At 33.5% G+C, this 16,274-nt stretch overlaps 1 protein-coding gene across 1 annotated transcript; it reads right to left on the minus strand.

Moving 5' to 3' along the window:
• Positions 1–167: 167 nt before the first annotated feature.
• LOC117923702 (RNA polymerase II C-terminal domain phosphatase-like 1) lies at positions 168–11,657 on the minus strand. Its single transcript, XM_034842119.1, has 17 exons — positions 11,061–11,657; positions 9,567–10,043; positions 9,048–9,258; positions 8,697–8,854; positions 8,506–8,576; positions 8,226–8,331; positions 7,980–8,063; positions 7,176–7,739; positions 7,007–7,070; positions 6,212–6,339; positions 6,037–6,090; positions 5,603–5,699; positions 2,495–2,700; positions 2,322–2,408; positions 1,838–1,903; positions 1,626–1,699; positions 168–1,003 (listed from the first exon to the last, which is right to left on the minus strand). Exons 1-17 carry the CDS (start codon positions 11,313–11,315, stop codon positions 898–900), a joined length of 2,808 nt encoding a protein of 935 aa, XP_034698010.1. The 5' UTR covers positions 11,316–11,657; the 3' UTR covers positions 168–897.
• Between the last annotated feature and the right edge of the window lie 4,617 nt (positions 11,658–16,274).

A 16,274-nucleotide genomic window follows, 5' to 3' on the forward strand; every position in this document is an offset into this window, starting at 1 on the left:
ATTGTTTTCACTTATTTTTAAAAAAATATAAAGGGGAATTATAAAACATGCTAGTGAATTGTCACTATGATTCAGGGCAGGTTATGAAGCATTCCCCCGGAAGACAACTCCATGCTGCATCAAACGAGTAGGGTAAAGTGATACAACAAGTCACAAGTAAAGCCAAGTGAGATGACAAATTCAACCATGAAATTACATTGAAAGAACTATGTTACATCATCTCCATCTGAATCATGCCAACATGCAAATTCATGATTTTGGGGTTGAGGATTCAACATTATCTTCATCTACTGATGGGTGAACGGCGGACAAAAGCATTAGAAAAAAAAAAAAAAAGGAAAAAAAGAATGGACAATGGAAGAAAGAGTAAAGGGCAAAAAAAAGGCTGTTAACGGGTTAGCATGAAGTGTGTGTATAATAACTGGAGCCTGCCGCTGATCAACACCATGTTCTATAACCTGTTACTTCCACCTAAATAAACATCAGTACTTCCCAAAAAACCCCAAGCCAAGAAACCTTCATACAGATCCTGGTGCTGACCAGACAAAAGAAATTGGAGGCTACATGGCACCACCTTGTATGGCGCTGTATGGCTTTTAACCACTTTTGAGGAAAACTCCATACAACAGCCGCTGAAAATCCCAAAATGGGAACATCTTGGGACTTCAGCTACTTGGCAAAGTGTCTTCACCTGCTTTGTGAGAGTTGAAACTAAGCCAGCAACATCCAGTAGGAGTACCACTTTGCTTGAAACCAAGTATCTTAAATGAGTCTCAACGGCTAACAACCCACTGGCAAATCCTGGACCTCAACAGCCCCATGTTATGTATGGTACAGGCATCCCAACAGCTGTAATACCAGAAAGTAAGAGAGAGAGAAGGCTTGTATGTTACTCTCTCAGGGCACTGGAGAAGTATTCTTGGAATATCTGCCAGAGGAAGGCGTCCGCTGAAGACCTCGTGTAAACTCAGACTTTAACCGTTTACCCATCCCTTGCAGAGACCTGAAATAAATGCAGAAAGGAAAAAAGATGTTAGAAATTCATGTTAAGTGTAGAAGACATGAAAATGCAATACTAAGCACGAAAACACCCCCAACTAAATGCTATTTATTTTTTATTTTTGATGGGAAGTCAAGAAGGAAAAATGGGACATTAGTAAAAAAAAAACCATGATGTCTTCTATATTTCTTCTCTCTTTTTTCCCCTAATTTATTTATAGGTGCGAAAAACCACTAAAAATGCCATCGTCAACAACTCAAGAACATGCAAAATATAACAGATATAGCCAATGAAAGAAAAGAAACAAAAGAAAAAGGGGAAAAAAAAGAATCCCCTCCATTTTTCTTTTTACTTCCCTAACAACTGCCTGAGCTACAAGAGCTTTCATGCCTACCAAAAGAAACCATGATGAAGTTCCAAATCTTTAGCAGGGCTTCAGTTATCTGAAACCATTTAAGGGTGTAACTGTATTTTTTTTAGGGTTGAATGGACCCCCACATCTAACTAGGTCCATCAGGCACAAAGTCAAAACTATTTGATGCATATGGCAGGTCAATATTTAGACCTTTGTACAAAAGGAAAAAGAATTAACTTCAAAACACTAGCAACAGGAGAAAATGGTTACCGTGGGGAAGCCTGACGTTTCTGACTAAATTGACCAAGCATAGACTTTAGACTTCCAAGGGCCTTTTCAGCAGCCTAAGTACAAAAAAAAAGAAAAAAAAAAGTCCAAAGGGTCAGTACTCAGAAAAAAGTAAGGGGCATAAAATTTATGTAAGGAGAAAAAACATAAGTAGGCCCTAAAAGAAAAAAGCGAAAACAACAAAGAGTTAATACCTGCATTTTAGCATCATCCCATGTTGATCCAGTTCCCTTCCCTAAGACCTGTCCATCTATTTCAACCTAAAAATACCAAAACAGAACAAAATCATTGAGGAGAAGAGAATCATTAAATACCCTGAAAAGGTATTCTACTTTCCAACAGTGCATGATGTTGGTATTGTTCTTCAACAGCACCAAAATCCCCCTCCTTCCCCTTTTCCCCCCCAACCACCAAAAAAAAAGGCTCTAGCTTAATGAGAGCCCAATTTCAAAATATTGAATTAAATATAAAAAGCCTTCAATGATGCGCTTTCTACGGCTTTATTCCACTGGATTTTAGGAAAAAGAAAGAGAGGAGGTGGAAAAAGTCAGTAGGGAGAACGTTGATCAGTCATTTCACCCAAGTTGAATGTTGGAACACTATATGAATGCCTGAAAGGTAGATGTCTTCAAAGTCACCTGAAATATGATTAAAGCGCATAAGTGGTAAAGTGCAAACCTGAGCACATATCTCTTCCTTCTGGGTCGAGTTAGATGAAAGTGGAGGCTGAGATAGAAATTCTACACCAAGGCCCTCCATCATGCACTGAAGAGTTACAAATAAATAAATAAATAAAATATGTGGCACTTCAACAGTCAGAGCAAGGAATGCTCAAATTATTGAAATCTTACTAATTCTTTTAGGGCAGAGATTGAACCCATCGACTTCTTAGAACTTTCCAGCCTTGGGTCTAGAAGCCTAGATGACTCTGATGCAGTTGAAAATGACATAGATCCCTCCTTGGGGAAGGACTGATAACCAAAAGAATTTGTATCACTCATAAAATTGTTGTCACTTGCATTAGGAAACCTATTCACATCCCCATGCAGATATCTATCTGTAAAAATATTGTCCTTAATGGTTAGAATCATCCTGTGGTGATGGTACAGGAAATGAAATTTGAATTCAGAGGAGAGCGTCCCAGATATAGTGAGATAGCCAAGACAAAGACATGTACAACAAACATGATAACAAGGGAATAACAATGAGTGGTAACACAAACACATTAAGGCAATTACCATGCAAACCCGAAATTAGCAGTGCCTGAACTTGTGATTTACAATTGAGAACCTAAAGATTGACTTCTGGTAAAAGTTGGTAGGAAAACACATTATTGAACATTTAAAAGTGCTATAAATACAATTTTTTTCTAACAAAATTGAATGGCACTTTTCTGAGCATGAAACAGGTTGTGAGTATTTTTGGGCGGCAACAAATTTAGGGTTTTGGCAAATAGCCAAAGGAGAAAGAGGTTTAGAGTTGTGAAAGTATTTAGTCTTAGAGAACTAAGAGAGCTAAAGAAACAATGGAAGCTTTTGTGTTAAATAAATACACCAGTACCGAGAAATTGAGAAGAGTAGAGGTAGAAGGGATAGATGAAAGGAAAAAAAGAAAAGGAAAAAACACTTCGTTAATCAACATCCCACCCGCCTAGACATCAAGCAAACCTTAAATGAAAAACACAAAAATATCCAAAAATGGATCATCATGACTAGAATATAAAGAAAATTCTAAATAAATGCAATTTCAGCTTTCATGTCAATATTTTATGCATAATGCATGTTTCCATAAGATTGAATGGTTGCTCATATACTTGTTAATAATTGGGTAATTCGTAACATATGTATTTTATGCAAATCAAATAATGATTTGAATTATCTGTAATTAATTGCATATTCTATCTTCCTCTATTTTCTTGTTTCCTTTGTAGACTTGGTATGCACATATTGATGCCTACACATTGTTCAGTCAATTATCAAAAGTCAGTTCACCTCAGGGAATCAGGCTGTATAATCACATTGTCCTACTGCTTTGTAAAGTTGGCATGAAGAAAATGACGCCTAAAGGATGTTCATTTTATCACCAAAAGTTGGATCTTTCCACCCTTTTTTGGATAGGCCTGGGCAGTCCAGCCATGTTCATTTTGTTTATTTGGAATCTCATCCAGTTGGTTTATTGGAACAAAAAGCTCCCACACCCTCCATGTGAGTATGCAGTTACAATGGCAAACAAGTTGGAATTGAGTATCTTACAAATTTTCTGTTCTCCAAATTTTTGAGCAAATGGCAAAGGGTATTTTTGTATTTGTTGTACAGAGATCAAAGGGGAGAACAAAATAAGGCGTCCTATCAACAGATCATATACAAGAGATGAATTGGAGAATTTTAAGCATAACACATTTTGTAGATAAACAAATAGTCAGTCACATTTTCTAGCTGCTTCTAAGCACATCCATTAGATCCCCAGGAAAATTCATATAAGAACAAGTGCAACAAGCTCAACCTGCTCAACTTTCTCCGGTGAAAACAATAATAGAACCTTTTTATGCCTCAGAGCAGACGTAATACACATATTGATGAATATGTCAGAGACATACTGGGGAAGAAAGATCCAAATATCTTTGTGCCAAAAATTCCACACTCTAAGGAAGGGTGTTTTATCAATGAAACATTAAAATCAAAGAAAATAATTAATATTAGTAATGGTATTCCGTGAAAGTTAAAAGTGGAAACATGCTGTAGGTTAACAAACACACTTGTTGTAGCTAGCTAGAGGCTTCCCAAAATGAGAAGTACGAGAAGTATTGATATGTGTTTGGCACAATTTCATGGATGCGTCAAAACCCAAAAGCAGTTTTAGACCAGAAAGTTCTCTGTTAAAGAATGAATCTTTGGTGACTTTAGGTTAAACAGGCTTCATAAGATAAGTCACCTATCAGAATGGATAAAAACTTTTACAAGATGGCTATAAAACCAGCCATGTTTAGGGTACAGAATGGTGGGAGCCAATTTTATTAGATTAATAGACCAGTCCTTTTACTTATGAACTGATATTATTTATCCATTGTGTGGTGATGGGTACTGGTGTTCTCATTGGTTGAGATATCTTAGGTCCAGCCTCATTCTATAAAAAACTCAGTGGCATCTTACAGAGAAGAAAATGAAGATGGTTCTAGTCCAGCTCTGCCACGCATTTTTTGGGGCATCTGGAAGAAGAAGAATCACAGTCTTTGAAGAGGAAAAGCCAGTTATGATGAAGCTTAAAGATGTCTTCCTGAAGTTATTTTTGGCAGTTGTAAAATTTAGGGGAAAGGCATTTGTCTCTTCTTGATCTCATAGATAGGATGGGAAAAGGTTGATTCTTGTTTAGGCACTTCCAATTGTGTTGTTTTTTCTTTTCCTGATCGGATGGACCATTGTGTACTCTCCATGTGCTCTGTTTCCCTCTTTTGGCAGGCTAATCTAATCTAATTTGGTCTTTACCTATTAAAAAAGCAAATATATAGATAGATAGATAGAGAGAGAGAGAGAGAGAGAGAGAGTCGCCCTCTATGTAGGGGAATAAAGAACCCAAACCCAAAAAGTTAAGGACTAAGGCTTTGAGTTGTAAACAATATCAGAATTTCAATCGATATTTTAAATGACTGAACTACCTCTTTAATCCTCCATCGGAGGTTTGTAAATGGACAGCACATTAAACTTAAACAATTTTTAAAACCAAAAACAAGAAGAATTTATTAAGTTATCAAAAAGAAACAATGAAACATTATGCTAATTATTAAGTAGGTAAACAGCTTTCACAAAATATTTGTCATAAAAAAGTACTTCGTTATGTGGCACTGCACAAGATAAAAGCTGCAGCAAACAAACAAGCAGGCACAAGGAAAACTCTAGACATGATAAAAAGTGGAACCATCAAAATGCAATGACAATAATAAATGTAGAAATAAGAGATCTTACAAGACAGATACATAAGAGAAGCTTCAGCAGCCTGACATTGTGCTTCTCTTCTTGTTTTACCAGTTCCTTCACCAATTTTCTCTCCTGCAAACCAAACCTACAAAAATGAAAAACAAATGAACTGAGTGAAGATAATAAGGTCAGTGAGTGAATCATAAGTACTGTTCCTAACAAATTTGGATGATCCTAACAACCCAATCAATCCATAAATAAAATAGATAAGTCAACAAGGAATGCCTGTTTTCAAGATCAAGGTAAATGAGCTAACAAAGAGATCTTGTAGGCAAGAACAATCAAATCAGGAAGTCCCAATTTACAGAATAGCAGTTCACTGGACTAGGAAAGATTTTTGTATTACAGGAACTGTCATGAAGCTAACAAAGAATAAATAAAATAAATAAAAATAAACTGTAATTCAAAGGGTTTTAAACAACCTCAATCGAGAATTGCAGCTCTGTAGCAGCAACCAATGAGGGCCTGAACTCCAACTATAAGTTTTCATAAACAGACATGTTTAAAGAAACATATTAGACAAAACATTAGAAACAACAATATATAAATTGCATATATGTGAGACATTGACTTTAATGAATAACCTATTTTTAATACCTTGGTTCCACACTTCATTGCAATTTCTTGCAGGCCTACAGCTGGAGTCTCAGCATATGGAGCACCTCGTCCTGATTCGAAATCAAGATCCCTGTTGGAGGATGATCTGCCCAAAGGGACCTCCTCACCTTCAAAACAATTACTCATACATCACATCAAGCAACCAAGAGGGAAATTCTTAATAACTCAAGCAAAACAAGGATCATCTGCAAACATCCTCTAGAACCTACTTTAACATCATCAGAAGCTAGAAGAACAAATACCACTTAAATGTTTTATTATGACAATCAAAGAACCATGAAGAAAATAACATCTAGCCTGTCAATCCAACTTTTGCTCTGCAAATTTTAAACCCTTTTGAAAAGCAATTTACATAGAATAGTTAAAACAGGTTTATACTTAGTGACATTCTCTTCTTAAAATCAAACAATGGGCATCATAGAAGGTAAAAGTATTTTCCTAGCATGAAGGTTGCTATAGCTGCATCTGCTACTGATACTAATGAACAGTAAAATCAACTGAAAAGCAACGGGGGAAGCAAGACGTTGGAATTAGGGTCATTTAAACATCTTTTACAGATCCCTATAAACAGGTGAAGTGCCAGTTTGATGCATAAATATGGGTACAAGCATCTGAAAATTGAAAAATTAGGATTTTAAGCAATATATTCCAATGGTATTATGGATTTCCACTACTAAAGAACAGTTTAAATGAAAAAATAATTCACTTGATAAATTGAATTCTGGATATGTATCATATGCAATTAACTACACAAGTCATGACTCTGTTACTTACCTGAGAAAGAGTGATAACCAGGCAGTGAATGGTTTAACCTTAATCTATCATCTCTGTGAAGAACCTGAAAATTAAGAATTCATTAGGAGCAATGCAGCTCATCAGTCATGGTTAGCTTTTAGCATAAAACTCATGACTAAAGGTAAAACCATAACCACATACAAATTACCTCTTTTGATAATCTTTGATTTTCATGAAGGATTCTATCAGAAGAAGCGGAACTTTCAACCTTGTGGAAAAAGGATGGGTGGTGAGGTCGGTGCTTCTCAATATGCATTGTATCTGAATCTAAAGGGAATTCCTTGGGCACTGCCCGGTTCAGTTGTCTTGGGCTCATCTCTTCATCCGCAGGAAACCAGCTCCCACGTGATTGCACCCGTGGAACTGAAACTTGTATGGGAGGTCTTACAGGAAAAGGAGGATCACTTGATGCGTGTTCTCTCGTATCTTGCCCATGTTGTAGTATGAGAAGCCTCCTCCTTGTATCTGGATCTAATTCAGATTCTGGTACCTCACCCTCTTCCCTAGCAGGAGAGCTTTGCATGGTTGGTTCCGGAGCCAATGGTTTAATTAATGAAGCCGACTGAGGAAACTGCTTATTGGAAAAAGGCATAATTGACCCTTGAGCTGCTGGCTGTGGTGCCAATCCAGAAGAAGCAGCCACTGCAAACTGTAGAGGAGGAGAAAGCCTTGGATCTAGACTAGTAACTGTTGAAGGAGCTGAAATTGCATCCTGAATGCACGAGTTGACAACAATGAAGCTGATATTACCTTTAACCAAATTAAAAATACAAAGTGTGTGTGTGTGTTTTTTGAAAAAGGAGTCATTTCAATATGTCCGCATTTGAAACTCCCAGAAACTTTACAAGTCACAAAACAAGTAATCAATATCTTCTTATTGCCTGAATTTAATAAATCCCAAATAGAGGTAGAGGTGAGTTTAGACCAACTTGGATTGTAAGGATACTATTACCTTTAATTTTCTTTCAACCTCAACATCTGCCATGCCATCAAAACAAGGTTGATCCCTGTTTCCATTTGAAACTGAAGCATCATCCTGAGCAGCACAAAACATTGATGGTCGACCAGATATATGAGTAAAAATCTGATAATGCCTATCACATAATCAAAGACATGCAGCAAATTCAACGATATGGTGCACTGGCACCATTTGCAACTTCATAACCATCTAGTGGAATCCCAAATTTGTAGAACTGACCTCTGAAACTAAATAGTTGCTCACATCAGGAGCTGAACGAATATCTTTAATATCGTCTTCATATGAAATTTCAGGAATCCGTTGTAGAAGGCCCTCATCAAATTCTCTGTTATAGTGCCAATGTAATTCCATATCAAAAGGATGCAATAAACAAATAGGAAAACTGGAACCAAAAATTATCAGTCAACATGAAACTGACTTCAAGGGATGTACTTGTGTGTGCGTGTGTGCATGCATAGACATACACATGTAAAGTATGACCTCTCTTAAAAGTTCTTACTTGAAAAAACCACCTCTGACATTGCATGCAACATTTCTTGCAACACACAGGACGGAAATAGCATTATTTGCCTTCAAAAGAAGAGTTATGATGAGTGCACATCATCAAAGAAATGGTTAAATCTTAAAAAGCATGTTATTATTTAACAGTATTGAAGCTGTCAACTGCATAACAAGTGCAATGGTGCATACTTCAGCTTGAGGAGCATAATATGGAGCAAATGCAGGTACAACATGTACTCGAGGTTGATCTTTTTCATCCCACACTTTCAAACGATCATCAATTACTAAAGCCATCTTAGGATGGCAGATTCCATCTTGAAAGACATTGAACAGTGACTTTCTTGAGCCTATCAAATTTAATAAAGAAAATAAGTAGGATATTGAGGATAATGTACGTGGTTTACAGAATAACAAGTAACAACTACAAGAATGGGTGAAAAAAAATCATATCAGAAGCTATATAATTAATTAGCTTGTCTTTGGTCTGCTGTGGATGGCATAAGTCATCCCTAAGATCAACCATTTCTTTTAAAAACTTACCAGACTTGACGCACACAATGCGATCCAACAATTCTTTTGAGTTTATCAAATTTGACTCTGGATCAAGAAGCCTCCACATTTCCAAAGCATAATCCCTTTCAGCCATGGTGCAAACATAAACCTCAAAACGCTTGCGCCCCCTTGCAGTTAGGTAGCTCCGGAGGTCCTCCCATGCAGGTCTTAGCCTCACAAGTACACTTGTATCACGAATCTGTGGAGATACAAAAAAATTGTGTCACTTAAACAAACCAGTTTCTTGGAATGAGTTTACAGGCTTATTGGATGACATAAACAAAGAGTATAGTGGTATGTGTAAAGGTATCTGCACCATCTGGCCACATCTTTCTCTCACTTATTCAGAAGTTGGGGTACCAACGACATCATATACAGTTAAATAAGTCTGAGTGCGCACTGCTATTAGGATATTGGGTGGTTCGATTCCAGAAATGCAACAGTGGATATATCACACTAAGCAACAGGGATAAATGCTTGTAGATTTTAGAAATGCCAAATACATACCAATGGATTAATGCGAGTCAGAATAATGTTTTTTTCTTGTAATCGTATAAGCGGGCGAACAATAGGTTGATGGTTGTCTGACAAAGCTGGGACTATCTCAGGTTGAGTTTTAAACAACTTTCCATTTTCAACAACCTGATCATTTTCAGCATATTGCTTCAATATATTCCTGTCATCTTGATAACGCCTGACTTCTGCCACCATGCCAGAAATGCGTTGTGGATCCACCTCAGTGTTTATTTTCCGCTGTAAGGCATCAATTCTGTCCTCAAATGATCGCATTGTATTTGCTACAATGAGTGTTTCGTCCAGATCAAATACGATACCAAGACATCTAAGGTTCAGCATGACAAGACATGAACTATAGAGTCCCAATGCAACATTGAATCCCCAGAAACATGGATATTGTCCATCTTTCTTCTTTGAATACATAGCAACCAAGTGGAGCTCCTCCTCTCCTAGTGACATTACCGCAGTCTGCAGACACGTGTACAGTAATCGCCATTCAATATTGATAAAACTAACAATACTCGAATATATGAAAAAGGGAATAAAATGCAATTTATTGTACAGAGTTGCACGAACTGTCAATACAACTAATAGGAAAAAGATGAAAATTATAGACAATATTAACGTTAATCGCAACACGACAATTCTCATAGATTTCTGTTTCAAACATTACAAAAGAGACAATTATCCTGCTTCCCTTAATATCATAAAATTGGCAAGTAATAGGTATGTAAATAAACTGCCAAAGCATATTAGAATAACGAAAAGCTCCCCCAAAACCCGGGAGCCATTATCAAGACCTTATGTATAACCTGTTAAGCAGTTGGTCAACATATAAGATCCATATATTTTTTGCATAAAGGAATAGAATTGCAACTCATCTCCCTGAATTCATACCTCCATTTGAATCTCAACCATATCTACCAGGATAACAGTTGATCACAATGGATTTTCGAGTTAAGGGTTACTTAAAGGCAGATTTATATGAACACAATCCATATCATAAAATAGCAGGTAGTTTTGCCGTTAATTTCCATCAATCACAGCCGTATCAAGATTATTCACAAGAAATAAGTCAGATGCATAATATGCCATGTTCTTAGTAAAGCTCCAGTACACAATACCACTTATACAAGTTCAGAAGTAAGTATCACAAAATATTCAATTCAAGTACATAAAGGGTCTGGGCAGATTCTTCGCAAGTGTCAATCAGTTCATCAGTTCATAAACCAAAATTTGTAGGTCAAAATTTTCCGGGAACCAGCAGATTTGCAGTTCAAAATTTTCCGGGAACTAGTTCACAAGTTCTCAAAATTTACAAATTCGTCAAAAATTCAAAATTAAAATTATATACATGAATGGAACTGTAATTTTTTTTTTTTCTGGGTCCTTCTGTCCAGAGTCCGATTTCTTTATAAATGAGGGTTTTCTTGTTCTTGAGTTTGGGGCTTGATTTTTATGTGTTTTGAGTTCATAATTATATACCTTGTTCTCCCTGATACATGTCGAGTGCAAAAGATACAGCGGCGTGTCCTGTGACTGAGCCTTTGACGACTCCATTTTGAAGCAAACACCACAAGACGTGATTGTATGTAGCACGGCCAGTGGTGGACACCTCTCACTCGGTTGCGAGTAGTGAGAGATCCTGATTTCCTTCATCAACTCCAACCCTTGATTCTGTGGATATATCTCAACTTCCCCAACCACATCATCCCCTTCATAAACTATAGATTTATACATTTTCTCGCCCACCAACAGATCCACACCCTCCTTCTCCACCAACACCAAAACCCTAACCCTAGGGTTCACAAGTTTCCTTGATTCAACATGCAAGATCTACCATTTCTAATCAAGAAAACAGAACACAAAATTAGGGTGTTTGCATATTAAACTGAAAGAAATTTAGGGTTCTTTTGGCCAATTTTTAGATCCGATCCCAAACCGCCGAGCCTCCAATGGATTTCCTTGATGTATCTCTCCCAACCAGTCTCAGGTGTGATTAGGGTTTTGGTGATGATGATGAAAAGAAACCCTAGATCCAGAAAGCGAAAGGTCAAAAATGGTAGTCCAGTGCATTGTACGTGTGGTGGTGAAATGTGATGTCAATATTATTTTATTCATTTCTCTCCTTCTTTTATACTTTCTCCTTTTCCTTTTTTTCTCTTTTTCTTTTTTCATCCATGGAATGGAATTTAAGATTTTCCCTTCTCTACAAGGATTGAATATCCTATAAATTATATTTGGTATTTTCTTTATTTTATATTTTCTAATTTTTTATTTTTTTAAATTTAATTATTATCTCTAAATCAGACTCAAAACAGGTTAACTAAAAATAGATAAAATCAACAATTTTTGTTAAAATTTTAATATAAAAATAAAAAATAGGAATTTTTTTGTAAATAGATAATATCAACAATTTTTGTTAAATTTTTAATATAAAAATAAAAAATAGGAATTTTTTTGTTTGAAAGATGGGAAAAGTGGGAAACCGGGGGCGCTGCCGTGGCTTCTAGTGATTGTTGCTGTTGATGGTTTCCGTTCACTCATGAATAATGCCACCCTATTTTACCAAATAAAATGGATTTTTTTTCTTTATAATTAAATTAACCGTTTAAATAGGCTTCTTTAATTCTTTTCCAAATTAAGTCATTTACATGTCATTATTTGAAATCAACGACGTAGTGATTTTCGAAAATAATTTTTGAGAATTTTTTTTTGAAAATTATTAGTTGGTGTTTTGAAATTAAAATGTTTTTAATCTACATTCAAATATGTTTTAAAAATAAATTTTATATTTAATATTTTATTTTTAATCATCATGTTTATATAATTATTTTTTAAATAAATAAAAATAATTAAAAATGTTATTTGAAAATACTTTATTTTTTTGTTTTTAAAAATAAAAATATAAAATAGATTTTAATTGTTGAATGTAGTGTGTTTTTTATTAAAAATAAAAAATTATTCTAAAAAACAGTTTCAAATCATAATTTTTTTATGAATTTATAAAAGAAAAATTATTATTTTTAATTTAATTATTTGTTATATCTTATATTACTATAACATTATTTTCAAAAAAATATCTTTTATGTTTAAAAAAAATAAATTTGTAAAAATAATTATAAATATTTTAAAATTATTTATAAGATAAGTAACGAAAACAACATCATATATTTCGTAAGGAAGATAAAAATTTCTTTTAGGGATAATAAATAAATATATATTGCAATTTACTTAAAAAAAAATCATATTTATTAAGGTTCACGTCCACTAGTGGTCCCACAAATGGTATGGGTGATTTACTTAATCCATGCACTTGAATATTAATATTTAAATTAGTATAATAATAATTATTATTATTATAATTGAAATGCTTCACAAGGAAGAAGCACCTCAAAATCAAACTTTTGTGGAACAGGGTCAAAAGGCATTTCAGTCCTCATGATTGTTACAATTTACAATGGGCCCACATGCATCCTTGTATTGGGGGTTAGGCGTATTTTTTCTGTTTATTTATTTATTTAATTTTATTTTTGGATATTTTTATCATTCCTAATGTTCCCGTGTCTCGTTTCACTCCAACCCCACATCATGTCATATGATCGTCTCAAACACGACATTTAAGATAGTCTATTCAACTCCGACTCAATCTTATTTTGCTCCAATTAGATTTTGACCATATTAAATTTACATAATTCAAAATTGATCTACAAACTTTTTAATTTTTTTTATATATTATATTAAAATTTAAATAGTAAATAAATATTTTGCAACAAAAAATAAAAATAAATTTATATCCCTTTCTAAAAAATGAAAATATATATAATATAATATAATTTGATATTTTTCTTAAAAATTTTAAAATAAAATAAATATTATTATAATATTATAAAAAATATTAAATCATGTTCACGTTTTGCTAAAAAATAAATAAATCTAATTTGAGTATTAAAAATGATTGTTCAAACCCACCTAAACATTGATTTGAATTTGGGTTGGGTCGAGCCAATATGTCAAACTTACATCTATCCTTACTTTTCATTTATAGAAGAAGGAAACCTAGGTGGGACTTAATCTTATTTTTCCAACAATCTTACATTAATTAATAAGTATCAAGTAGCTTAATATACTGTGAAGATGGATTAGAAAAAGGTTTTTCTTGTGTAAAAAACACCTAAAAAAAATTTGAATGTTTTAAGTCCTTATTAAAAGAATTCATTTTCTAATTTTCTTTATTTGTCATGTAATAAAAGTTTTCTAAATTATATATGATCAATGTTCTCTTATTTGAATAATCTTTTGTTAATTTGTATTGATCAATTATATACATTGGTTATATTAATGTAATAATATGTACCATCATGTGAAAATTCATAAGATTATCTTTCAAATCCAAATAACTAAAAGACGTAATATAAAATACTAATTCTCAAAACTTCTAAAAGTTATCATAGGATATAAGATGCCAAATAGAATCTCATTCATCATACGATAATTACAAAACTAAATTTAAAGGGAAAATTAGGTCTTGGATCGTGATCTTGTTCAACTAAGGATTCTAAAACCTTAAGATCGCTATAACCACAAATCTCTATTGTAAATAAAATACTAAAGCCTAAACATATGATAATTTTGCCCAAAAAAAAATAGAGTGAATAAGATTATAATCAAAGTCAATCTGCTATCAAATTGAATCTTAAGGCTAATATTGTATTCAAAATTTAGATTTTCCTTTCTAAAAGATATTCCTAAAACTATCAAGTGAATGAGATTAATTATGGATTAAAGTTTTGGTTTTTTAACCCTTTCTATTCCTTGTAGTTTTATTTTGAGACAGATAAGAAAACCAATATAACTAATGATCAAGAGTTATCTAAAATCACTAGTATCAGGTAATAATTTTCTGCATCATCTCTTAATATAACTCATAAGGATGGGATTAAAGACTCATAGATTGTAATCCAACAAATCATTAATCTCATTATTATAATTCTTAAACCAATTAGATATGATGGTTGATTTTTTATTTTCATTTTTATTCCGTTAAAAGCCTATATCTATCTTTGTAGATTTAACCCTGAGATTCAATAACAACATGATCGAATTATAGTAACTAGTAATCAAGGTCTTCCCAATAATATTTTGTAATTTATCTAGGGTAATTTAACATAGAAGATTTATTCCTATCTATTAAAACTTGAAAACAGAATCAAATCATTCAATACATTACCATTTCTTGTTACTCTTCTTTGGATTTTTCGCCTTCATGTTACCACATCCAAATCAATCAAGTTAGCCAAACATGAGGAATATGTTTGATTGCCAAGAAAATAAAATAGAGATATGGAAAAAGAAAAGAAAAGAAAACTTAAAACTTTATTAAAGATTTTCAAAATAAGTGTTAGATCTTGGTGACTATATTTCATTTTTTGGTCAAACCCGAAAAGTTTGTGGTGTGATATATAGATTTTTCCTGCTTTATTTATTTATTTTATCTCATATATATTTATGAGATGGTGTATAGGTTTTCAGGGTTATATATAGTAGTCACTTGATTCTCTCATTTTTTTTATACCAATTGACATAGTGGATTTTTTTTCTTTGCCCACAGTTTTATAAATCTTCTTATTTTTCTTGTTGCCTAATCTCATTTTTCATAACAATAAGAGATCATTCTTCTTTTCTTTGTTATTTTACAAATCAAAAACTCCTTAGAAAACCTAAAAATTGAGTTTTATGGTTTCTGTAAAAGCCTAACTCATGACATGTTCATATTAACCATTTATTTCTCAAATAATTATCTAAAAATGACAAAAATAAATAAATAAATCATGATTTCCAGTGTATGAGCCCCACTTAAGGCAAATGAAGTGCCCAAGATGCAATTCCCAAGGCGAAGGAGGCAAAACATCAAAGCGGTAGTATGTGACTTCAAAATTATAAGTTAAATTTCGAAATAATTTCAAAATGGTCATTCAACTCTACTCAATTGTCTTCAAATAACCATAACTTCTTTATTTTGGCTTTGATTTATGCACTATTTAAAGCTTTGAACTCTTGAATTCTTGAGTTTTGAAATGATATATAGCTTGCCCAAAATTAATCTTGAGAAATGCTCCATATTTTACCTCAAAGTTAGAGTACATGTTGCTACTAAATTTTGAGTTCCAAATCTTCATGCGAACTCGATTGCATTTGCTTTAAACCTCTTCCATTATGGTTGCTTGCCCTCCATCTCACTTCATAATATCTGTTGCTAATATTTCATGCCTATGACTTGCTCATCATGCCTTTGCTTGGACTCTTCATGGTTCAGAAGTCTTGGGTCTCTTTGTTATGCATGTTTAACCCATTTTATTTCATTGGTTGATAATGACTTTTGCACTTATCATTTTTCCATCCCTTGAACCCAAAATTATTCTCAAACTAGGAGATCTATAACTAGGGTCATAACAACAATTTAAGTTAAGTTTAATGATTTAAGCTTGTTATGTTATATAAATCATATAACATATTTGCTATTGGAGTGCATATTTTAGCTCCAATCACATTGCAATCGAGAAACCCTTGGTCGCTCTTATTTCTATTCCCGAAGTTGGATTGAATCAATTGAAGTCAAAATCTTTAATCAATTTATTAATTAATTAATTTTATTTGAGTTAAACATAATTTATTAAAATTAAATTTGATCATCATTTT

This window comes from Vitis riparia, chromosome 10 (genome assembly GCF_004353265.1).
Source record: "Vitis riparia cultivar Riparia Gloire de Montpellier isolate 1030 chromosome 10, EGFV_Vit.rip_1.0, whole genome shotgun sequence".
NCBI classification, from domain to species: Eukaryota; Viridiplantae; Streptophyta; class Magnoliopsida; order Vitales; family Vitaceae; genus Vitis; species Vitis riparia.